Source organism: Mixophyes fleayi, chromosome 9 (assembly GCF_038048845.1).
Source record: "Mixophyes fleayi isolate aMixFle1 chromosome 9, aMixFle1.hap1, whole genome shotgun sequence".
Lineage (NCBI taxonomy): Eukaryota > Metazoa > Chordata > Amphibia > Anura > Limnodynastidae > Mixophyes > Mixophyes fleayi.
The window spans coordinates 34,853,027-34,875,769 of record NC_134410.1 but is presented as its reverse complement, the minus strand read 5'-3'; the positions used below and the strand labels follow the sequence as shown (position 1 = coordinate 34,875,769).

General features: G+C 38.1%; 1 protein-coding gene across 1 annotated transcript in view; it reads left to right on the top strand.

Annotated features, from left to right (window-relative positions):
* GPC4 (glypican 4) overlaps positions 1-22,743 on the top strand; it is an 84,748-nt gene that overhangs the window by 45,211 nt on the left and 16,794 nt on the right. Inside the window, exons 3-4 of the mRNA XM_075187252.1 lie at positions 5,232-5,623; positions 18,775-18,940. Coding sequence (XP_075043353.1) covers positions 5,232-5,623; positions 18,775-18,940 — 558 coding nt within the window. The remainder of the gene's footprint in view (positions 1-5,231; positions 5,624-18,774; positions 18,941-22,743) is intronic.

The following is a 22,743-nucleotide window of genomic DNA, read 5'->3' as shown; positions in this document are numbered from 1 at the left end:
AACTCACACATGGGTTAATTTTGTCAGAAGGCAATTAGCCTACCAGTGTGTTTTTGGACTGAATGGAGCTTTGCCACCACTTTCCTGCCGCTAGTTGGAAGTAAAAGCGGCCACACACAAACTATTGATGAATCACCTGGACAGCGCGACCTCCTGCTAGCTCTGCATGAACCTCACAGGTCGCTTACCCCATACGTTGTCAGAAATTGATAAACATGGCCAGCAACCTTTTCTGGCAGTGAAAGGATTACTTTGTCCAGCATCTGCCACGGCCCGTCAAGTAAAGAAAAGTGACTTGTAATCTTTCTTTGACATTTCTGAAAACTGTTGCTTACAAAAAAGGTGCTGTAATCCATATCGACCAATCATATGTTTGCTTTCACTTTCTAAAATCTTCTCGAAAATAGAATTTACTTGTTACGAGTTAGAACACATTTTCTTTTGAACCAGTTTTTCAGCATTGTAGCACATTGTGCCATATGTTCAAATGTACTTGTACGTGTAACAATATGGTAAGGAGAGTAACATTGTGAACCTGGAATAATGTTTATGTTCGGAGAGGGCAGAAATGTATTGTTTGTGTGACAGTCTATCAATGGACTTGAGGTGATTTAATGAGTGTAGCGTATTTGTCATGGAGTTATAAAACATGTTTTTACAGCATGGCAAAACAGGAAAGTAATCCTTGTGTGTGTAGGACTTTGTGTGCATGACTTGCAGCAAAGGTGTTAATTTATGGAGCTGAAGTCCTGACTGAGAACACTAACATTGCAGTTCTGCAGTAAAACTAACAGAGCTTTTGTTTGGTCTTCCTGCCCTTTCATTGTGATGGTGAAGATAAATCACACAATTTTATAATCCATATTTGAGTATATAGAAGACTTAAAGTCATTCATAACTGGTTTTTCAAGTAACTGTTCCATCCCTTACCTGGGAGCAAACACAGTTATCCAGGACTAGCTCTTGCCACCGCCGCTAATAAAGAGCCATCAGAACAGTATACTGGAGCCTATTACAATATCTATGAATGGTGAAGGATTAAAGGCTGTCAATGGATTTCTGTGACTACTCTAAATCTTCTACAACGAATACTACTTTTCATTCATTTAGAGATTAACTGAACAGGACCAATGTGAGCCTAAACTATATTACCGCATTCTGCCTTGTGCACTCTAATAACCACCTAATGCAAAATATTGCTGCATAATGGGTTGGATGAACTTTATTTGTGCACTTGATGCCACAACCTTCCTGGGGCACAGGCCTGGCATAGCTACTCTGCCTTTTAGGTAGCTCTTACCACTTTCACTGTCTGTGTTGCCACTTGGTGCTACCTCCTACAAGATCAGCAAACCTGTCCCGTAATAGAGTGTACTGCTGTGAGCATTCTAAGAATCCAGTTGGCGACATGGTTTTTTTTTTCTCTCCAACCATTGCAAAACTGAAGACCACTCTGATATGCAGGAGATGAAGATTTACTACAGAGGAAGACTCTAGTTAAACTCTCTCTAAAAAGAACTGCTTAGTACTTTTTCCACCGGATAATAACAATGTGACATAAATATGAAATATAACATTACAAATATAACATTATTCTATATTCTTATTATTATTATTATTCCACCATTTAAAGCAGTAATACAAATTCTCTATATACAGCGGAAGTTAGAGGAATTATGTTTATGACCTCCTCTTTCACTTATCCTGCTTTTTTATTTTATTTATTGAAAGTTGCCAAACAGTCACATCAAAAACCTAGATCATAGAATCATAATTATACACAGTAAAGACACTCGTATAGACTCGTGCTTACATTTTGTCATTGAATATACATATCCCATCATCATCACTATTTATTTATATAGCGCCACTAATTCCTCAGCGCTCTACAGAGAACTCATTCACATCAGTCCCCATTGGAGCTCAGTCTAAATTCCCTAATGCACACGCACACGCGCACACACACAAATTTGATAGCAGCCAATTAACCTACTAGTATGTTTTTGGAGTGTGGGAGGAAACCGGAGCACCTAGAGGAAACCCATGCAAACACAGGGAGAACATACAAACTCCTCACAGATAAGGACATGGTTGGGAATTGAACTCATGACCCCAGTGCTGTGATGCAGAAGTGCTAACCACTAAGCCACCATGCTGCCTTATCAACAAATTGTATTGTCTTGTGTTTTCTAATAAAATAATGTTAAATTGAATGTATCCCGAATTTTGTGAATCTCTACTTTTTGTTTTCAAATAAGCTACTATTTATTGTACAATAAATAACAACTTGAGGTGAATATACATCAATATATCCAGAGTATACCAAGGTGTGAAGCTATGTGTGTATATGTGTGTGTGTGTATATATGTGTATATGTATATATATATATATATATATATATATATATATATATATATATATATATATATATATATATATATATATATATATATATATATATATATATATATGTGTGTGTGTATATATATATATATATATTTATATTATGTGTATGATAGGATTGCTTTTATTTTTAAAAGTGCAGTTAGTAAAACCTAGGACATGGTCTTTGCCTGCTTTGCAGATTTTAAATATAGTTTTCTCATATATTTGTCCTTTAACTCGCTTTTCCAAACCACCACAGCCTCTTACCATGAGAAATAAAACCTATTCAGCAATTTTCTTCCCAAGTTGCTACCCCACTCGTCCACGTTTTTAAGAAGGGGCAAAGGTGGTATTACAAAAAGTATAGAATAGAAATATTTTTGTCAAACCACACAACCCTGTATTTAATGGTTAGGAAGGAAGTGGCCGCCTTTTGGTATGGAATGATTTTGAGATTAATGTACACCGCCACACAAATTCTAAGCATTTTAAACAAAACCCCAAATTCCTCTGCAGGCAGGAAATGCCATATTAGGTTATATAAGTACTTACATATTGCTTATGTTGGAATATGTCTTCAATTTATTTTATTTATTTATTTTTAAATATGTATGTGAACATATATTTAAGTTTAGTTTAAATCCTTTTTAATTTCATCCTATTTTATCCATGTGTGTAATTTGTCTACACATATGTAACTACAGCTTGGTAAGCATAGTCCTGCTTATGTGTGTTGCATTTGCATATATTAAGTTACTCTGAAATCCTTGTGGATTTTCAAGAAGCTTATTTATTTTCTGTATTTTTATATTAAAAAAATGATTTATTTTTTTTTGTAACCGTAATAAGTGAGCAAAATAAACTTTTGGTCATTAGGATGTAGAGAAAAGAGATCAAAAGCTTGGTGGAATGTGTGTAACTTGAGTAAGGCATGACCTTTTGTTTTATTAAACACCTCTGGGACACGTAAGGGTTAATTACATTTCTTTCTTCTGCTTAATTATTCAAGCAGCCTGAAAATAAGTTACCAAAGATTTGTACAGATATGTCAATTATACAGTGTAAGTCAGGACTTCTTGACGGTGTCTACACCAGTAGAATTCATGATAGGTTGAACTTTTGTTTTTTGTTTCTTTTACCCTTTTTTTCTTAAACCTTACTATGTTATAAAGGGCTCACCGTGTATGTTACCACAAACTTCACATCAACCTTAAACTTTAAACCATTGCATGCAAATAAAGACACGGAGACCTGTATAAGTTATTAAAATTGCCAGGAATTTTATTAAAGGATTTTATATTAACTAACCTATGGTGGCGGAGAGAGCACTGCAGAACAGCTCAGGAACTGATCACACACGATTACTTAGTGGACTGGCGCAAACCGCCGTAAGTCCGCAAAAACACGGGGGGAACAAATCCCTACATACATAGCGCTGAGATGGCGTCAGAGTGACTGCCCCTTACAACTCACGCTGCCCTCCCTCACCGAGCCGGACAGGGACCCTCCTCACCGAAGGACCAAAAGGAGTTACTGTTACTTCAAAGGGGGCAGTGACCTACGACCAACTACCTGTGCGCCCACTAATCAGCCGCTGAACGCAGTGCCTTCCTACCCCACCTTATGACAAAAAAAAAACCAAAAAAAAAAAACCCTGACTAACTTGATGGGTGGGTGGGATCTCGTGCTGCAAGTGAATTAAAGCAGGAAGTACATCCTGCTATATTCTATCAAGGTCCCTCCCACATGAGCCCCCATTGGTCGGTCCCCACCCCATGTTAAAACACACCAGGTCACCATTCAGCTTGTTACAAACCCTGTCGCCCTTTAAGTGCGTTCGTCCTAATAGCCTCACTTGTCATTATCTTTAGCAACTAGGGAAAGCAACTTAATTTTTCTTTTTGTGTTTCCTGAGCAGCTGTTGTAGTGAATTTATGTTCAGGAGCTGGAGTACAAAAGAAAATGGCTCTCACAGCTCACTAAAAATAATTCTTCTATTTTAAGTATTATGTTCTGTTCATTTATGTTGTAAATATGTTTTTAGAACAGCTAAAATATGTCACTTTTTTTTAATGGGGATGTTCACTAAAAAAGTTTCAGGATGTTGCATCCCCTACCACCTTGCTATATAGTGAGCCCAAATGGTACTTTTCAGGGGGTCCCTCTCCTATTGGTCTCCGTTGCCCGGCTGCAAAAACATGTGCGCAGAAAACTGGAGGATCGTTCTTTGTGGGGAAATACTAAAATCTGTGTTTCATGAGGTGCAGACTACAGCCACCCAATCAGATTCCACATTCACTGCACAATCCTCAGATGTAGGTTTGACTGCTTTTCCATACATTCATCATCCAGTGTTCTGCCCACAAGGAGGAGGGTTCACGTCTTCCTAAAGGGTATGGGGAGCAGTCACTACATAGCAAGTTGCATTATGGTTAGAGTGCAGCAGCAAATCTCTTTGCAACCTAAAAAGGCATAAACTTTTTCAAAAATATCAGAGTAATGTTGTTTTTATATGGTTATAGTAAGGATGGGCACAGCTTGCACAAAGGGCTTTATTGTCTTTTATTAAAATGAGTGAAAGTTGTCATTGCGTCCTTTACATTGTAAAAATGTAATATCAGATACCCAGGGTAACAGCGCCCCTTGTGGCCAAATCACACAAAAAAAATCAAAATACTTGTACTTTAATTTTAATGTGTAATCATTTTGGATCTCATGGCTTTTCTCTCACTACCCTTCATTCATTTTTATAAAATATGGTTTATAATGTCTGTTGTATTTTCGTAAATATAGTCTGCTTCAAAGTTCTAGTTTTAATTTCTATATTCTCATTTCTTCTCTCTTAGAATTCTTTAAAGAACTTCTGAAAAACGCAGAGAAATCACTAAATGACATGTTTTTGAAGACTTATGGGCGATTGTACATGCAGAATTCAGAACTTTTTAAGGATTTCTTTGTTGAACTGAAAAACTATTACGTTGGCGGGAATGTAAACTTGGAGGAGATGCTGAATGACTTCTGGGCGCGGCTGCTAGAGCGCATGTTCCGACTTCTGAATCCGCAGTATCAGTTCACAGATGAGTACCTGGAGTGTGTCAGCAAGTACACCGACCAGCTGAAGCCATTTGGGGATGTACCGCGTAAACTCAAGCTCCAAGTCACCCGTGCCTTTGTGGCAGCGCGCACCTTTGCACAAGGTCTGTCTGTGGCCAGAGATGTAGTCAACAAGGTTTCCACGGTAAGTGGTTCTGCGTCTTTGTTTTCCTTGGCAGCATTTAAATATCATTGGCATTCATTTTGGAGTGTGTGTCATGTATATCTTTTTTTTTTTTTTTTTTTTTTTTTTATTTATTTTTTTTTTATTTTTTTTATCATGACCAATGTAATCTTCTGGCTGGTGCTTTGCTGGAATTGGCCTGGCAGAGACCCCACACACACACACACACACACACACACACACACACACACACACCAAATATATTCCAATTTCTGCAAAGGTTGAATTTTGTGCCCGTAGGTAGGTTCAGTTTGAATTCTAAGTCGCTGTTCATGTCTGCCAAGCCTTTAATCCAGTCTGTTGGCAGATTGCAGCAGATATTAATATGCTCAATATATAAGAAGTGTTGTGTTGTAATTGACTATTTCCCATCAGTAACATCATTTATAACAACCTTTAATATTTATAATTGAGAGGCAATTGTAGCCAAGTAGCATTTATTTCACTTTCTCTTGAATGATAGGTTCAGTGCAGACAACTTTAGCTTATTGGCTTGTAGTTACCCTCTGCAAGTTTATGTAACACATTGCCTTCTCTTTCTGACTGCCTTGTGTGTTGTAGTCATGTATTCATATTATGAGGTACGTTTCATTAATTGGATTTAGTGCATCTCTTATGTGCTGTCTGCATAGGGTCAGATTGTATTCAGAGAGCTGCTTTGTGCATTTTCCCAGGACGAAAAAAGTAAAACACTCTGCCTGATTGTACACATAAGAAAAAACTATACATTTATTAAATGCTGCAAGAGGACACAAAGAGCCATTAAATTGGTTATCTGAATGTAGAAGGGCAGTGAGAATGGGTGGAGACTTCATGTGGTCTTCTGTGTAAGTGATTAGGAGTACACAGCCTTGGTAGTCCCTACTCCCAGCCTCCCAAAGAAACGGACCCACTGGTTATGACTGATTAAATCCTGCTTGTTGTATTTGGTGCTTTACACAAATAAAAAACTGAAATACATACCCTTATTCTAGTTCAGCATTTTACCAACATTCTTGCCCCATAGGATTGGCCACAAGGCACCGTTCCTAAACTGTGCCTCTAAAAAAAATAATTGGTGGGACAGTTATGTTTGGCAGTCATTCGTAACGTTCATTAACTATATAACCATACAACTTCCTCCATATTTCTGCACCTCGGAACCACATAACCATCTATGGCTGCAAGTGGTAATACATTTTCTAACTTTTATCTGTTAAATACCTTCATGTTGACCCATGCATTCATTTGTGAATGTACAAATATAGTATGTTGCCAACATTTGAATGTTGATGTTTAGACCAGTCACTGTCACAGACTGTGGGATATTTTGTATGCCACCATTAATATGATTTATTTGTATAGTGCCAGCAAATCCCATAGTGCTTTACAATTTGGAACAAATACAGTAATAAATACTAGGTAATACAGAGAGGTAAGAGGACCCTGCTCACAAGCTTACATTATGCCGTAACATACAGGTAGAACAGAGCAATAGCTACCAAAATAAAGCCCAGTGTGCAGGAGAAAGTTCACTTGAGGAAAGTGCTTTATGCATATATAGTATCCATTTATTCACACATGCCACCAATGTATTAACGAATGTGTTCCTTGCTAATTAAACATTGCAAGAGTTTTGAAGAGGCTGCCAAGTTTGCTCATTGCTTAAGGGCACGCGCTATGTGCAGGCTATAACCACCTATAAAGGTGTTATTTATTTCACTACCTGGTATGAAGAAAACATATTGTCATAAAGTCTGGATAGCTGGAGATAAAATCATTTCGCAGGAAAAGGTGAATTTACTTATTGGGATTCTGCATAGTTATCAGTTGTATAATTGTTCTATAGAGGTACAGTATATATAAATTGTGTATATACAATCTACACTGAAGCTTTGTATACTGAAATGTAACCAACAGGGATCATTGATCCCCTTCTTAATAAGTATTTTGGTTTCACGCATATTCGAAAACAAGAGTTGACACACTTGCAACATTTTGGTTCACACATTTTTTTTTAATGTAGATGTGTTTAATTTTATTAAATATTTTTACATCTTGCTGGAGAATGTGTGCGCGTTGTTTGCCTGCCGACGCTTCCTGTGTTGTGCTTGCTTTTAAAGGAAAATGCCTGTTTGATTTAGAACAGGATTTTTCATTTTTGTATGCTTGTTCTGGAGTGTAAGTGCTGCATGGAAATCACCCGTGGTATAGATCATTCTGCTTACAGTGGCATATAGAGTATTGTGTACTCTACCCTACTGCTCCTAGTGGCAAGAAGACAAAATTTTAGCTTTGTCTTTCTAAGCAATAATCGTTAAAGGAGTCCAACCCTATATTTTTTATTTACCCTTTGTATTAGTTAACATAAATATAATGGGATGAATGCAAATATTCTTGTCCTAGGACTTTCCTTGCTTTCTAAGATGGTGTCAAAGTCCACTTACAATCAGTGCAGTTTTCTCTCCCCATAATCCTTCTCTCCATTTAGGGCTCGCCTGTTACTCTTATTGATTTGTAATCCTCTCTCAATACAGTAGCTGCTTGGTAGTCACACAGTGGACTGTATGTTTCCTCTTTAGAACTGCTGTTGTATCAGATGGACCTTACATTTGAATGAAGCATCTCTGTCGGGGGAGTGTCACCAATTAATATGAAAAAATATTCTATCATTTATAAAAGGAAGTTGTTATCCGTATAATACCCTTAAATAAAATTTAAAACTACTGCAATCATTCTTTAGTACAGGATAACAGTATCACATTTTCTTTTCACATATTGATGTAATTTTTATGAATGATTGCTTAGCATAGTTTATAGTACCTTAGACAACCATTGTTTATGTATGGTAACACACCAAAACAATTTCAGTTTATATTATATAATATCTCTTTGGACATGTTTAATGTAAAACTCTATCTTGTACTGGAGCCATCTGCTGAATAAATTGATTCCAGGATCGCCTTCCCATTTGTCATTCTGTAAGAATTTGTAAATGAATTCATGGCTACATAAGGGTATCACATACGCAATTTCATACTTAATATGAAGAATGTGAGTTTACAAAGCATTGCAGGGATCTTTACACCGGTCCCTAGAGATTAGAACGAAATGAGGACATTGACTTTAGAGGAAAATATGTACAGTTCTGTCAGTCTGGCTCTAGGCACACACACACAACCTATATTTTTTTTAAATAAACTCATATTTTGTGCATATGTTGTAACTTAAGAGACTGTCTATCATTCTCTTTCTTCTATGTCTCAATACTTTAGATTGAAATCTATCAACATTTACATTATTTACAGCTCCTTCAACTATGAAGGTTTGAAACCCTTCACAGTAGGAGATAGGACGTTTTGCTTTATGTAAAACCAAATCACAAATAAACCTACAAAAAAAGCAAAACAAACAATATATATTTGTAAATATCAAGGTTATCTGAACTAGATTAGAATGTTAATAAGGTTTTGGTCTAATGAGAGTTTTCAATAGGTATAGTAATATAATAATCATGTAGGTGTAATAGTCTATAATTATAGTATATCTGTGTATATATCCTACAAACCAGAAAATTCATCATGAAATGTTTTTTTGTTTCTTCATATGAGCTAATAGGAAATGGCTCATTCTCCAAGCGCAATTTTACTGAAACTACCGCTCCATCTATTCCTATGCTTTAAAATTAGGAGGGCTAATTAGATTAAATCCATAAACCCTATCATGATGTAATTCTGTTTTCGGAAGAAAATGGTCACTGCTGTAACCGATCTTAATTATCTTCTACATAGAAAAAAATTGCTGCCACCTATCTGTTTGCTTTAGCAAGAACAATAAGAAATATAATTTATTTTTTGTATCTGTCTTTCTGTGCATTTACACTTAGACTCACCGCATAGTGTGATAACATGGGAAGTGAAGTAGTTAATGATTATGCCTGCCGTTGCCCAAAGTAATAATTAGTCATTCCCTTTGTTCCCACTGTTAGACCAGGCATGGAGAAAGGTGTTGAAATTCTGAACTGTGTGATTCAGACCATGAGTCAACCAGGAAACATCCTGTGTAAATCCAGACAAAATTACCTTACCTTAAACCCCCTCCCTATAACTCGTACACCTTCTGTCTCCAGAGTTCTCTCCGTTTCAGAATGTGAACGTTTACTTTATTGTTTTGCACAGAACACAGTTTTTGGTGATTTTGGGAGTTTTACAATTGCCTAGAAAGTTTTTGTACCAAATTTTGCATGATGATTTCCAAAATAGATAAATAAGCCATTGCTGCTTAAGGCAACAGTTTTTTTTTTACCTACTGTGTTTCTGAGGTAGTAGTTAAATACTTTGTAGGTGGAAACTGACTGTTTCACCCTTGTTAGGACTTGTCAGTGTAGGGCAGGCGTTTATAATCTGCATGTGAGGCGCTTTAGAGCCAGCCTCACTGAAACCTCTTGAGGATGAGTTTGGGAGAATTGTTGTTGATGAAGTGACCAGAGGGTTGATCAACCTTTTCACACATTGATCTACAAACCCTCAGAGCCTATAGATTTTGTGCTTAGATGCTACATGTAATATGGTTTTAGTTCAGGTAACATCAGTTTGAGGTAATCTATTAACAATGAACCAATATTCTGCCCTGCCGACCTTCGCGTATTTGTGTCAGCCAGTGTCATCATGACCGTCTAATATCAAAAAGTACTTTTACTTTTGTACACGTTTGTTTAAAAAACAGTTCAAACTAGTGCAGGACAAAAAAAGCTACCCAAAAAGTCACCCAAAGTTTTCAAAGTGTTTGAACTACTTAATATGTTTGTGTTATCGCAGGCAGCTCTAAAATCTTGCATATTAATGCTTTGCTATTTTAAAGGTCACTTTAAAACCCTTAACTGGATAAGAAGAGTAAGCAATTCTGCTAAGGCCAGGATTTAAACTGGTTTCTGAGATCTATACAGCCTGGTCTTGCTTGTATCGGGGGATTAAAGTGCTGACTCCCTTTGACTAGACAGGATACAATCTCTTGAGTTTCTCCCGTAGCAGCAGAGACCTTGGCAATACAAGAATAATATTCTATACGTTTAGCTGCCAGTCGCAGCCTGGGGAGCTGGCGATGCATAGGCCACAACTGTGACACAGATTTGGTTGGGGTTGCTGGTTGCTCCATCTTTACCTTTTTCTAATAACCTTGTTCGACTGCAGCAAATCGCACCCTAATATGCTACCGGCCTTCATAGCAGGTGGAGGGTTAATGCCTTTTATTCTAGTGCATACAAAGTCCACTTTATGATCTTGAATTCTGCGTGTTTATGGCTCTCCCCCCTCCCTACCTTTAAAAAAAAAAAAAAAAAGAAGAAAAATCTGTTCTGTAATAAGGACAGTGCTGAAGAGGCTAAATCAACACCATATGTAGGCATGCATGGGCAGAGTCAACTAATATACGTAACCCAAGCACCTTACAGCATTAGCAACAATAGTAAATAATTAAAAAAGCTACATGCAACTATTTATGTAGAAAAGACTACAACATTTATTAAAACAAATCTACATGAAATTTCTCATTAAATAACAATTTAGGTACACAAAGGTACACAAACCTAAATAACTTTGTACCTTCAAACAACTTACAAAATGCAGTGCTCCTTGTCCTAATACAATTAACTGAGGGAGTAACGTGATGCCTTGCCCAGTCATCGAGACAACTAGAGAAACATGTGATCAGAGTACCACCTTCAATATTCAAACTGTCCAAACAAACCCTGGCCATACCTACTGTATCTTACTCTGCCATGAGCCAGCCACATGAGCCCTTATGCTGATTCTATTGGGTTTCACTTCATTGTTATGTCATTTAGCCACCTATGCCTGATCCTGCCTCAGTTTTTACTTCCTTGGAGACCAGGACCATGTGCACTGACACCTTTACATCCTTCCAACGCAGCTAGGGGCAACCAAAATTGAGTCAGTTTCCATGCCTAATAAACTGAGGCGGAGTGTGTGGGGTCCTCCTTGGGAGGTCTGGCCCTCAAATGGGCAACTGGTAGCGGAAAAAAAAAATAGGCAATGTCCATTTTTGCCATCAACAGCTGTGTCTACCTGCATCGCTTAGCAGCCTGCTCAAAGAACTTGTAGGACACTGCACAGAGATCATTTTACATGCCAGACTAAGTCTTGAGGAATGAGAGGTGGTGTATTTGGCAGGCATGGAATGGTGGGGAGGAAATGCCCCACGTTTTTATGTCTATATACGCCAGCCTGTAAGCGGCCCAGGTCCCTATTTTGCTCCAACTGCCGTGCAACTCTGCCTTGCGTCGGCCAAAGGCTTTTGCATTGCTGTAGGAGCCAGGCCATGTTTGCTTCTTGCTGTCGTCACATTGCTCCCACTCCCTGCATACAGTTCCATTTTGCCTATTCTGTGGCCCCTCTTTCCTATATGCAGAAAGGCCTGTTCCTCCTCCTTATCTATGGTCCTGCTCCTCTTAGCACCACACTGAGGCTGCTATCTTGTCGGCTGTAGGGCTAGTCCATTGTGCTCCTGCCCACTTTGAGGCTGCAGAATGCCTCTTCGAAGTCCTTGATCTTCGCGCCTCTGCTGCCGACCAGTTGCACCTCCAGCTCCGCCCACCCCATCATGGTTGCAATAGGCAGCTCTTCGTCCAGGAGCCTGTCGTGATGCATCAAAGTAGTAATGATGGCTAAACCAGAGAAGGTATCTCTGGTCTGTTTGCCCTCATGGATTCCAGGGGACCTAAGATAGCTGCCCAGCTATCTCCTGACAAGCCCTCTTCTATGCCTGCCCAACCTGCCTCAGAGTTACACTGACAAATCCCTAAGTCCAGTCAAACTTATCTCTCCTCCTAGCTCTGCTAAATTCTGGGGTTCACATTCTCTTATTTATTCCAGTCTGAATTTCTTTACCCTGTCACTGTCTTGCATGCAGTAAGTGTCACATGAACGGTTAAATATTTCTAAACAGCTGTATGTAACATTTGTACATAATCAGCATACATCTTCATAGCCTATACATCCTACATGTGTTTACTATAAAAATATAACTACACCCCTGCAGTTGCTTCCCTTTCATATTGTAAAATTAAGAGGTCTGGAGGCCTCTCTCGTAAAAAATGGTAATTGTCTCAGGAACTCCCATTCTAGACTGTAAAGTTGAGATTCTGGCAGCTTTCTAAAGTCTAAGCGCTTTCATTACTTTGCTATAAGTTGCAGTGTAGTCACAACTTTTATATATTGCCATTATTATGTGTTCATGGGTTAATCCCAGTCAGTCATGTGCTATGATATGAGCCTAAAGTCATGCTTGTGGAATTTTGTTCTTTTTCCGCTACCCCCTCCACAATTAACATTAGAAAGGGCTAACACTCAAGAGCAGAGGGCTGTATTATCTGGTTTTACTTCTTAGTGTAACGTTCGCAAGCAGAAGGCTGCTGAACTTTTACAGTTATAAATACCATGTAAATATTGGTCAATTGTATGCATTTTACAATAAGGGCTGAGTAGCATATGTCTTAAGTTACTTTTCTTATTTTAGGAGGACAATGGCCTCTACTATAAGATCATTTGGATCACTTTTTTCATTTTTATTTCCTCCCTATCAAAAAATAACCGATGTGTATAATTTAACGTAACAGATGAAATAGTGAGGTTAAAAGGAGTCATACTTGTGTATTATGGGGATGCCAGTTCCACTTTAAGTTCAAACACATTTCCCTGGTTGACTGTATTATAGAAACATTCAATTAAGTTATATTTAGCTGGTAGAATCCCTGCTTAATCTGTGTTCTCTCTGTTAACTGATTTTGTTTTTTGCTTTGTTCTTTAATAACCTTGTGATATTAATGGCAATGTACAGCTAAAGCCATTTAAACAACCATATACTTCCAAATGATCCCATGTCTGATGGGTCCACCCTAACTGTTAGATCACAGTGCAGAGTTTTGAATGGGGGTGAGGTTATGATAAATTAGGTCAAATTGAAGGTGTGACTGGGTGTATGGGTTCTTAGGTGTGAACTCACTTACTGAATCTTGCTTATCGAACATTGGTTGGTATATAATCGTATGTACTATTCCAAATTTAATATGGGATAAAATAATTATTTTCACTTTTTACTTCCTATAGACATTTATATGAGGCTCAAGAAGAGGCATTTGATACTGATTAGGGGGTGGGATATGCCAATAACTTGTTGGACGACTTCAAGCAGTGTTGATATGCAGAGTCATATATGTAATTAATACCACTTTTGTTATGTTCTTACTGGCAGTCTATTCTTCTACAAAGTACTAGAGGAAGCATTCCAGCATTCATTTTGATTTAATTTGCAGTCCCTATGAAAATCAGTATTTCTGGTAATCTTTCCCAGCAAGTATAATTGCTGTACCGTTCATATTAAAGCATGTAACTGAGACGGAGGAGAGAGATATGTGCAATTCATATCTTGTTTTGCCATCTCAAATTAAGACACATTCTTAAAAAATAAAAATGTATATTTGTTTAAACATAGCCTTAGGCAGCACAGAGTAGTTCTGAGTCTTATGTTGCTGAGGTTAAATTTCCATGTGGTGCTTGGCTTGAGCATCGCACAGCCAGATCTGTGTCCAATTTGGACACCCATGGCATTGTGTAAGGCTAGCGTTCCCATGATTTTTAAATTAAAAACTGGGACATCCATGGAAGCTAAAGTTTGCACAGTGCATAAAATGGCCCAATACATTTTTTGGGGGGTTCCCAAAGAAGCTAAAAAAGTTAAAAGAACCTATCCCTATTTATCCTTGGTAGAAACCCTGTATAGTCTACTGTATAGTCTACTGTTTGTACTGTGAGCGGCGCTGCGGAAACCTTGTGGCGCCCTACAAATAAACGATAATAATAATAGTCTGAATTAAGTGAAAAATAAGCATTGTGCGTTAAAGAATTCAGTTTGAAAAAGTTAAAAGGGAGGTCAACGAGTGGCCTACTGGTTACTGCACACACTGACTGGTTGATGACCCAGTTAGTGAGATTGTTCATAAGTGTCGATTTGACCTCATCACTAGTAATTAGATGATGAATGGGATTGCTGAGTGTTTTGGGCCCATGCATGCACCAATTTGGGGCCAGTTTGGTATAAAATGAACACCATGATTTGTCCTAATTCTTGTATGTGTGAGCAGCTTCATTTGCTGATATTGCAGTAATTGTCATTTCCCATGTCTCAAGAAACCAGCGTCTTGTGCGTTTGCTTAACCAAAACTATGGTAGTTATGGGGACTTAACTGCAATATAAATTACGTTATGAGTATTATTTATTGTGCATATTCCTCCTGATTGGACAGTAATTCTCATATTAAAGCACATTTAAAATGTGTGAAAGTTCCACATTATGAGCAGTGACCGTAATGATCATCCCCCAGGGGAAAAATCTATTTCAGATTAAGTGTGAATTAGCAAAACTATTTACGATGTGTCCCCATGACATAATTTTTCTTGTCTGAATTACTCCTTTGTCCAGAACATATTTTATAATCTGTTTTAATGATTTTGTCTGAATACAATGACATATGAATACAATGACATAACTGGTCAAACAAAACAATTGCAGGAAGAAACAATGTTTCTTTAGTTCACAATGTGGAGTGTTCAGAAGGTGTTGGCTTTCTTAACGACCTGTAGTAAGTACCTTGTATTGATAAGGACACATTAATGCATTCATACATTTCTTACAATAGATAAGATTAGCTGATTGGTACAGTCAAACACGTTTAATTGTTCCAAACTTCAATCCTGCACACTTTTTCCCTCCTTTTTGTGTTTGCTGTTTTGGCTAATTGTTAACTTGTCTGTTAACTGGAAAGATTGTAAATATTTAATTAGATAAATGTGAAGCAAAATTGTAAGGTCAATGTACAAAACAAGGCAGTGTATTCAGGTTTATCTCGCCATTTATCTGCATAACGGTTTATTCCATTATGACATTCTTAAAGTAGTTGGCATTTATTGGCATTCAGTTTTTGATTACACCATCTGAAGATTAGAGCTACATAACAGGTTGTGTTTGTATGTAAAAGTAGATTTATTTCTTTTTTACTTTGAAAATTCAGTGTAAAAATAACTTATATGTTCTAATATAATCATTTAGTGTACAAATTCTACATAGAAAGTTAAAATTGTCCTTGACTTGCCACTTAAAGAAATTTTATATATATATATATATAATTTTTTTTTTTTTTTTTTTAAAAATATCCACGGAGGTTGCTAAATATGACTGCCAGCTACAGACACAGGCTCTCAGAATGTCATTAGAAGGCACAGGGATGGAGGCATATGATACATTTTTATTACACAGAGCTCAGAAGTGATCCAAAGCGCCTCTGCTCACTACATAATGTGCCATATGATTGTGTTTGTCATGATGATCCATGACATTGGGCAACATTTTAAATCAAATTTTTGCTACTTTAAGCTCTTCGATGTGAATAGTCCAAAAAATATTGGACCTGACCAGGCACATTTTCTGGTAAGCAATAACTTTTCTTTGTAGGTAATGTTTAAACTGACCCAATGTTCAGAAGCATTAATGATATGTTAAAATACAATGGCGTTTTGTAGAAAGGTTATTAAATGAATAGTATACTATACTGCATGGATGCTTTAAGAGATATTAATGAATAAGCTTTTTATGCACTGTTAAAGGCATTGAAAAACAACATTATTTAAAGCATTATTAAAACATTGTGTGTTGCACTCTAATTTAACAGAACCTTGGTTGTGTATATCAGTGGGTCTCAAGCGCCATTGTGTTTTAATGAGCCTATGTGAATGCTGCAAATGTCAAAATTGACACAACGCTTGGCAGATTGTTTGTACAAGGCCATTCGCATTATTTTTTAGACTGTCAAAGCAAGTTTTCAGACTGCATTAAACACATTGTCATCTGTGTGTACAAGGCATTACGATTTGTGTAGGCCTAAACTTCCTGCAGCGTTAATGAAAAGGGCTAATCAAGGACGTTATCAGAAATTTTCCCCCTGGATCGGGGTTGGTACCAAAGGGGTTTTTGTTTGCCTTTGCATGGATCAATATAACAAAGGTTGTATCCAGTATCTTGGGTTTCTATATAACTTCTGTAATTAGATAACCCAGTATTTACTGGTGTAAAGGGGAAAAAAAAGTTAAGGACCACAGAGTCTAAAATTGTCTCTATAGCAAAGATACTAGATAAGTATGCAAAACTGAAGATTTTAAGCTAATGCATTGCAAACAGTGTTTCTATATGCTGCAGAACAGCCATCTAATCAGGTGTCCTATTCACATACACCTGTCTGTAGCAGTGCGATACCAATGGACTGCTGTGGTCCTCCAGTACGGGAACATGACTTTCTGTATGTTGTGAACTGGAGCAATAGGCAGCAATTACCTGGGAATAGGGGGTAAACTCACTGAAATACCACTTGAGATGCATATTCTCACTAAAACAATGTTTTTAAACATTTAAACAACCAGCAGTCCGTTACCTAGCATTTTCGGTAGGAAAAGGTTCATTTTAATTGTGAATTAATTTCCTTCCTTGTAGTAAGGCATGCAGTGTAAATAGTTTAAAATGTATGACTAGAGAGCTTAGTGTTTTTGTAAATCTTTTTAAAGTGGTAACCCCATATTTTTTTTTTTTTATTTTTTTTTTATCACTGTCGATGGCTATAAGAAGGATTTTGCTGCCTTACCATTTTTCTTGTTCGTTCAGGCTGCTGTTAATGATTTATAATATACAGGGTGTCATGGACTACAATGGCAACCACAGTCACATGATAATGATGTTAGTGAGCAGAGAGGCTTTGGAACAACCCCTCTGAGCTCTGCTGTGTAATGTAAAACGATTCCACCTCTGCCTTCACATGACATGCTGAGACAAGAGTTTGCCTTTTGCCTAATCTGTGTGGAGTTTGTATGTTCTCCCCATGTTTGTATGGGTTTCCTCCCACACTCCAAAAACATACTGGTAGGTTAATTGGCTGCTAACAAAATTGACCCTAGTCAGTGTGTGTGTGTGTTAGGGAATTTAGACTGTAAGCCCCAGTGTGGCAGGGACTGATGTGAGTTCCTCTGTACAGCGCTGTGGAATTAGTGGCGCTATATAAATAAGTGGGGATGATGATGAATTTGTCTATGTAATTAGGAACCATATTTTGGAACCTCCAGAGAGGTTTTGAGAAAGGAGGTAGTAGGACAACTGGGATAAATGGTTAGCGGATGCATGCTTTAAAGTTACTTATCTTGCTGTTGAAAGGGTAGAAAACCTCTGTGGGATTGCAGCTTTTAGGGTGTTTTTTTTTTTTTGTTTGTTTGTTTTTTTTAAAATAATTTTTAGTTTTGTATTTTTAGCTGTGGTTAATCAGTTGGCCAAACCTTGGAATTCACAGCCTTGCTTTCTTGCTACATGTAGGTCTTTCAAAGTTAGCACAAGCTAAGTTTTATTGCTGTGCCAGCCCCAGGATTCACTAGTCCAGGCCCTTTGGTAACACTGCATTAAACTTTCAAACTGTTTGTTTCTGTTGAATGTTGTGTCTTTAGGGTTTTTGTTTTTATTTGGTTTTTTTTTTTATATATTTTATTGAGCTTGTCCCATTTAAACTTGTGTAGTAACCGTTCCGATGGTATTTAGGGAATTGTAATTTGTAAAAGTCACAGTAACGTTGTGGTTCTGAAAGCATGGCAAGGCCGTGACCAGACAATTTCCTGGTAAGCATACACGTGACGTGTGATAATCTGCACAGTAAGTATGTTAATCTATTCTCGTCTTGTACAATGCCGCTTTCAGCTTTGCCTAGTTACTGCAGCACCGTGGAGTAAAATGAATTGAATTCTTGGGAGAATTTGAGGCCTCAGGGGGAGCCTATAACCAAATTAGGTTGGTTACCATGGCGAGGTGTTCAGGCCAAAGGGTCATATACTGTACATATAGGAGTGTTCACCATCAGACCTTCAGCTGCTGGTAGAATACATTGTGGACCTTGAAATCAATCACCATTGGCTGCCTCTAGTATGTAACTTGCTATAATACTTTAATAGATCAAATATTCCATGCATGGTCCATCGGTGGCTTTAAAATATCTTTAACGGAGGTCACTTTTTTTTTTTTTTTTTTGCCTGCAGGTCAACCCCACACCTCATTGTGTACGGGCGATGATGAAGATGACTTACTGTCCTTACTGCAGAGCTCTAGTGACAGCGAAGCCTTGTAACAACTACTGTCTGAATGTGATGAGGGGCTGCCTGGCCAATCCCGGAGATCTTGATGCCGAATGGAACAACTTTATAGGTGGGTGTCAAACTAAATCTGCTAAACTAATAATGTGACTTAATATGATGTTGAATAATATATCGAAGTGCTTGTTGGAATTAGAGATGGATATACAGTTGTGATGCCAGGTGCCTAAAAGGGTTTATAATTACAATAGCTTAGAAAAAGAGCACAGATATAGTCCTCTTAAATCATATTGGGGGCACTGATGGGTGGCTCTGCGTTGCACTGCGGCCCCCGCAGGTTATGCAAAAGTGGTGGTAGTCACAAAAACGACTCCGGAAAATCCAACATCACTTTCTCCGATAGGAGAAGTGCGAATTTCAGGATTCCTACCTTCAGCTGATAAAGACTACTTGGAATAACTGCTGTAAACAATTTCGGCTAATGAGCAGTCCGGCATTTAGAAAGAACGTCATGTTAAAGTGCGACCTGGCCATTCTTCTGGTCATTTAAGGAAGCGCCGCGTGTACAATGTTTAGTCTACATTGTAGACGCACTTTAACATGATGTTCTTTTTAAACACTGGACTGTTCATTAGCCGAAATTGTTTACAGCACTTATTCCAAGCAGTCGTTATCAGCTGAAGGTAGGAATCCTGAAATTCGCACAAAGTTATGTCGGAGTTTCCAGAGTCGTTTATCGGTACCCAACCCATGGCACAGGACAACAGAGCTTAGCAGATTACGAGTGCAAGCTTCAAACACACTGGCAGGATCAAAAAAGCAGCTGGCAGTCAGCCCAGTGTCCAATATGTACCTTAACCTGTTTTAAGAAAATGTGATGGCTTCTGTCCCCTGTCCAGTATCACAAGAATGCATGTCATTATTTATTAGACCTATGCTGGCTGGCACAGACTACTTTATGAGTAGCAAATAGTTTAGAAAATCATAATAGTGCATCTCCTGTAGCTGTATATCAAGTGTGCACCTGTTGAATGAAATATTAAGAATATTATGTTTTTAGGTGGGAAGGAGGAGAGGTATGTTCGTTTCTGAATGAACAACGTTTAGTTTTAACCGTAATGGTTTAATTTGCTGAAAGACCGTTTCTACTTGAAGCAGAATATTGTAGTGTATGAGCCTACGCAGAGATTTGCCAGGGATCAGGAAATTAACAACCTCGTTATTCTCTATTCACTGTACAGAACATTATCGCCCTCAGGTGGAATATCTGTTTCCTATTTTGTATGACTGATGAGCTCTCAAACCCTAAATGAATCACTGTCAGGTTTTAAACTATATAACAAAAAATCAGCAACAATATGCGTAATAAATATATATTGTTTAAAAACTGATCATTTAAATCTTGAGACTGCCGTCTAGTGCAGATCTCCTTACCAGAGCCTGTATGCCCTTATCTGCAGTCCAGATAGGCAATGTGCGCTTTCCCAAAAGAATGTTGAGGGCAAAGAGGAAGCCCGGCATTCTCCTTCTATATGATCTGTGTGACTCAACGAAGGCTCTGTATAACAATTATCTGAATACTGAATACATTTTGGTAAATCCACCAGAATTAAGCGCCCATGGACCACTATGTTTGAAGATATCATGCTGCACATTAGCTTATGTAGGCATAGTACCATATGTTTCGTCTAACGCTGACACATCTACTAGTCAGAGGCTCCAGAGAAGATGTTACCTATTAATATATAATTTTTGTAAACAATTTTTTAATAGAGCTGTAGAAGAAATTAATCAACGACACTTTGCTTTTTTCTCCACTGTCAAAAAGGGTTTGACAGTACAATAGTCCTGTATCCGTTTGGAGGACCGTACACGATCCTCCGATCTCTAATAGTCAATTGGTAGCTTTTTGCCTCCATTCCTCTCCTCACATTCATGAAACCTCAGTAATAGAATCACACAAGCCAGCAGGTCACTGCCTCCCACAAGATCCACTTGCTTGTGTTATGAAATACTCTGTGCTGCTGTGAACAATAAAAACGACTTGAATACAGGTTGTCCTGTAACTGTCCCGCGTCAAAACAGGCTCCACATGGATACACAAGCCTGTGTTTAAGAACGATAACAAAAAGGCGCTCAGTTCCCAGTCCAATGCGTACCGTAAACACACACAGCAAGATTCTCCTACATTGAAAGGAGAAAAAAGTAGGCAAGAGGAGGTTGACCGTGTGCGCAGCTCGGAGTATTCACTATGATGATTACAAGGCTTATTTTCAACTAGCCAGTTATAAGTGCATCGTTGTTTGAGTCATCTATAACTTTGCAAAATGCTAATTGCTGTATTTGCAAACTCTTTATTTTTTTTTATTTTTTTTTTATATATCACCTTGAAGACATTTTAGCACTATCTGAAACACACAACTTGCTTACAGAACCCTATATCAAAATGTCATGGAATTGTGTGTTTTTTTTGTGTTTTTTTTTTAAGTTGAAAATGAATATTGCAGCATGCTGTGCTTGTATGAGAACATTTACTTATGTGGACATTTCACAATATATCATATCTGCTCTGGTTATACTTTAACTGCTGTCTGATAGTGCACATCTGCTCTCTGCACTCGGCCAGGAAATATATTTTTCGATGCAGTTGGAGAGTTAGCTAATTCTAAACTAATTCTGCTGTATACTATAATCCCAAAGCCAACTGGCTGTTACCACAAAATCTGTTTTCATTAGGCGTTTCTCTAAGATGATGTCTATGTGGAAGTATTTCTGCTGCCCTGCTGGTATATACACTGTTACTTAATGCACGTCAGGCCCAAGGCATCGAACAATGCTGTAATCCCCAGAACCATGTCATGAATTTAACAAAATGCTTTAATTAATCTGTGCCTCGTTTGCCAAGTTTTGCTCTTTTTACATTATTGCTTTAGATCCTTCCTTTATGCCATTGTTTCTTTGATAGATTCTTTTACTAATTAAATACATTTCCAGTGAATGTCTCATACTTCCTGATACCTCAAGTAATGCAATTTAAGCTCTTTAAAATCAGTTAAAGGTGTTTTTTTTTTGTTTTTTTTTCTTCTTTGTCCCCCATTCCCCCACTTTTAATCCTCATGTTGGAGGAGGGTGTGATGTAATGTAACTGATTAAATATTCTCTGTAAAGTGATGTGGAATATTGTATCCTATTATGTAGCTCCAGCAGAAGTATGGCCACAGTAAGTCTCTCCTAGTCTTGGTGTGCGCTCTTTAAACCACCTCGTACAAGTTATTGGTGCAGGACTCCCATCCCCTCCTGCCAGAGAATAGGGTGTGAGCGGGAGGACCAATCGCAAGCCGCAGCCAAGAGTTTGCAGCTTGTGATTGGTCCTCAAGTTCGCACATCCCCACCACTGTCATTTTAAGTTGGCGAACGAAGATTTGGCCCTCCCGCTCACACCCCCGAAACGGTAATCACAAACCGTGATTAAATGCTACCACTTTTAAGCAAAAATAAATGTTTACACTTGATACTTTTGGGATCCAGTTGGAAGTTGTTTTTGTTTTGCAGACAGGCACAGAGGCCACCTAAATTTGTGTTTATCTTGGGCTCACAAATGACTTAAAGGCCCTCTCTAGGCCACACACAGTTTGCTTTATTCAGAGTCTTGATCCAGCACACTTTCTGGAAATGACATTTGACTCATGATGAGAACCGCCATCCAGCTAGGTACTGGCACTATTTCAAGACCGTGCATCAGAGCCCACAGAAGGCACAGTGCCCTTCTGCAGCTGACCAACAGGGCTCTTGGTCATAGTAATTATTGGACACTGCTGAATAGAGCAAATGACCTGTGTTTCAGGGAGGGGCCCTCACCAGAGTACTAGCATGGAGAAGAGAACGTGTAACAAAGTGCTAAAAATTGTAGTTATG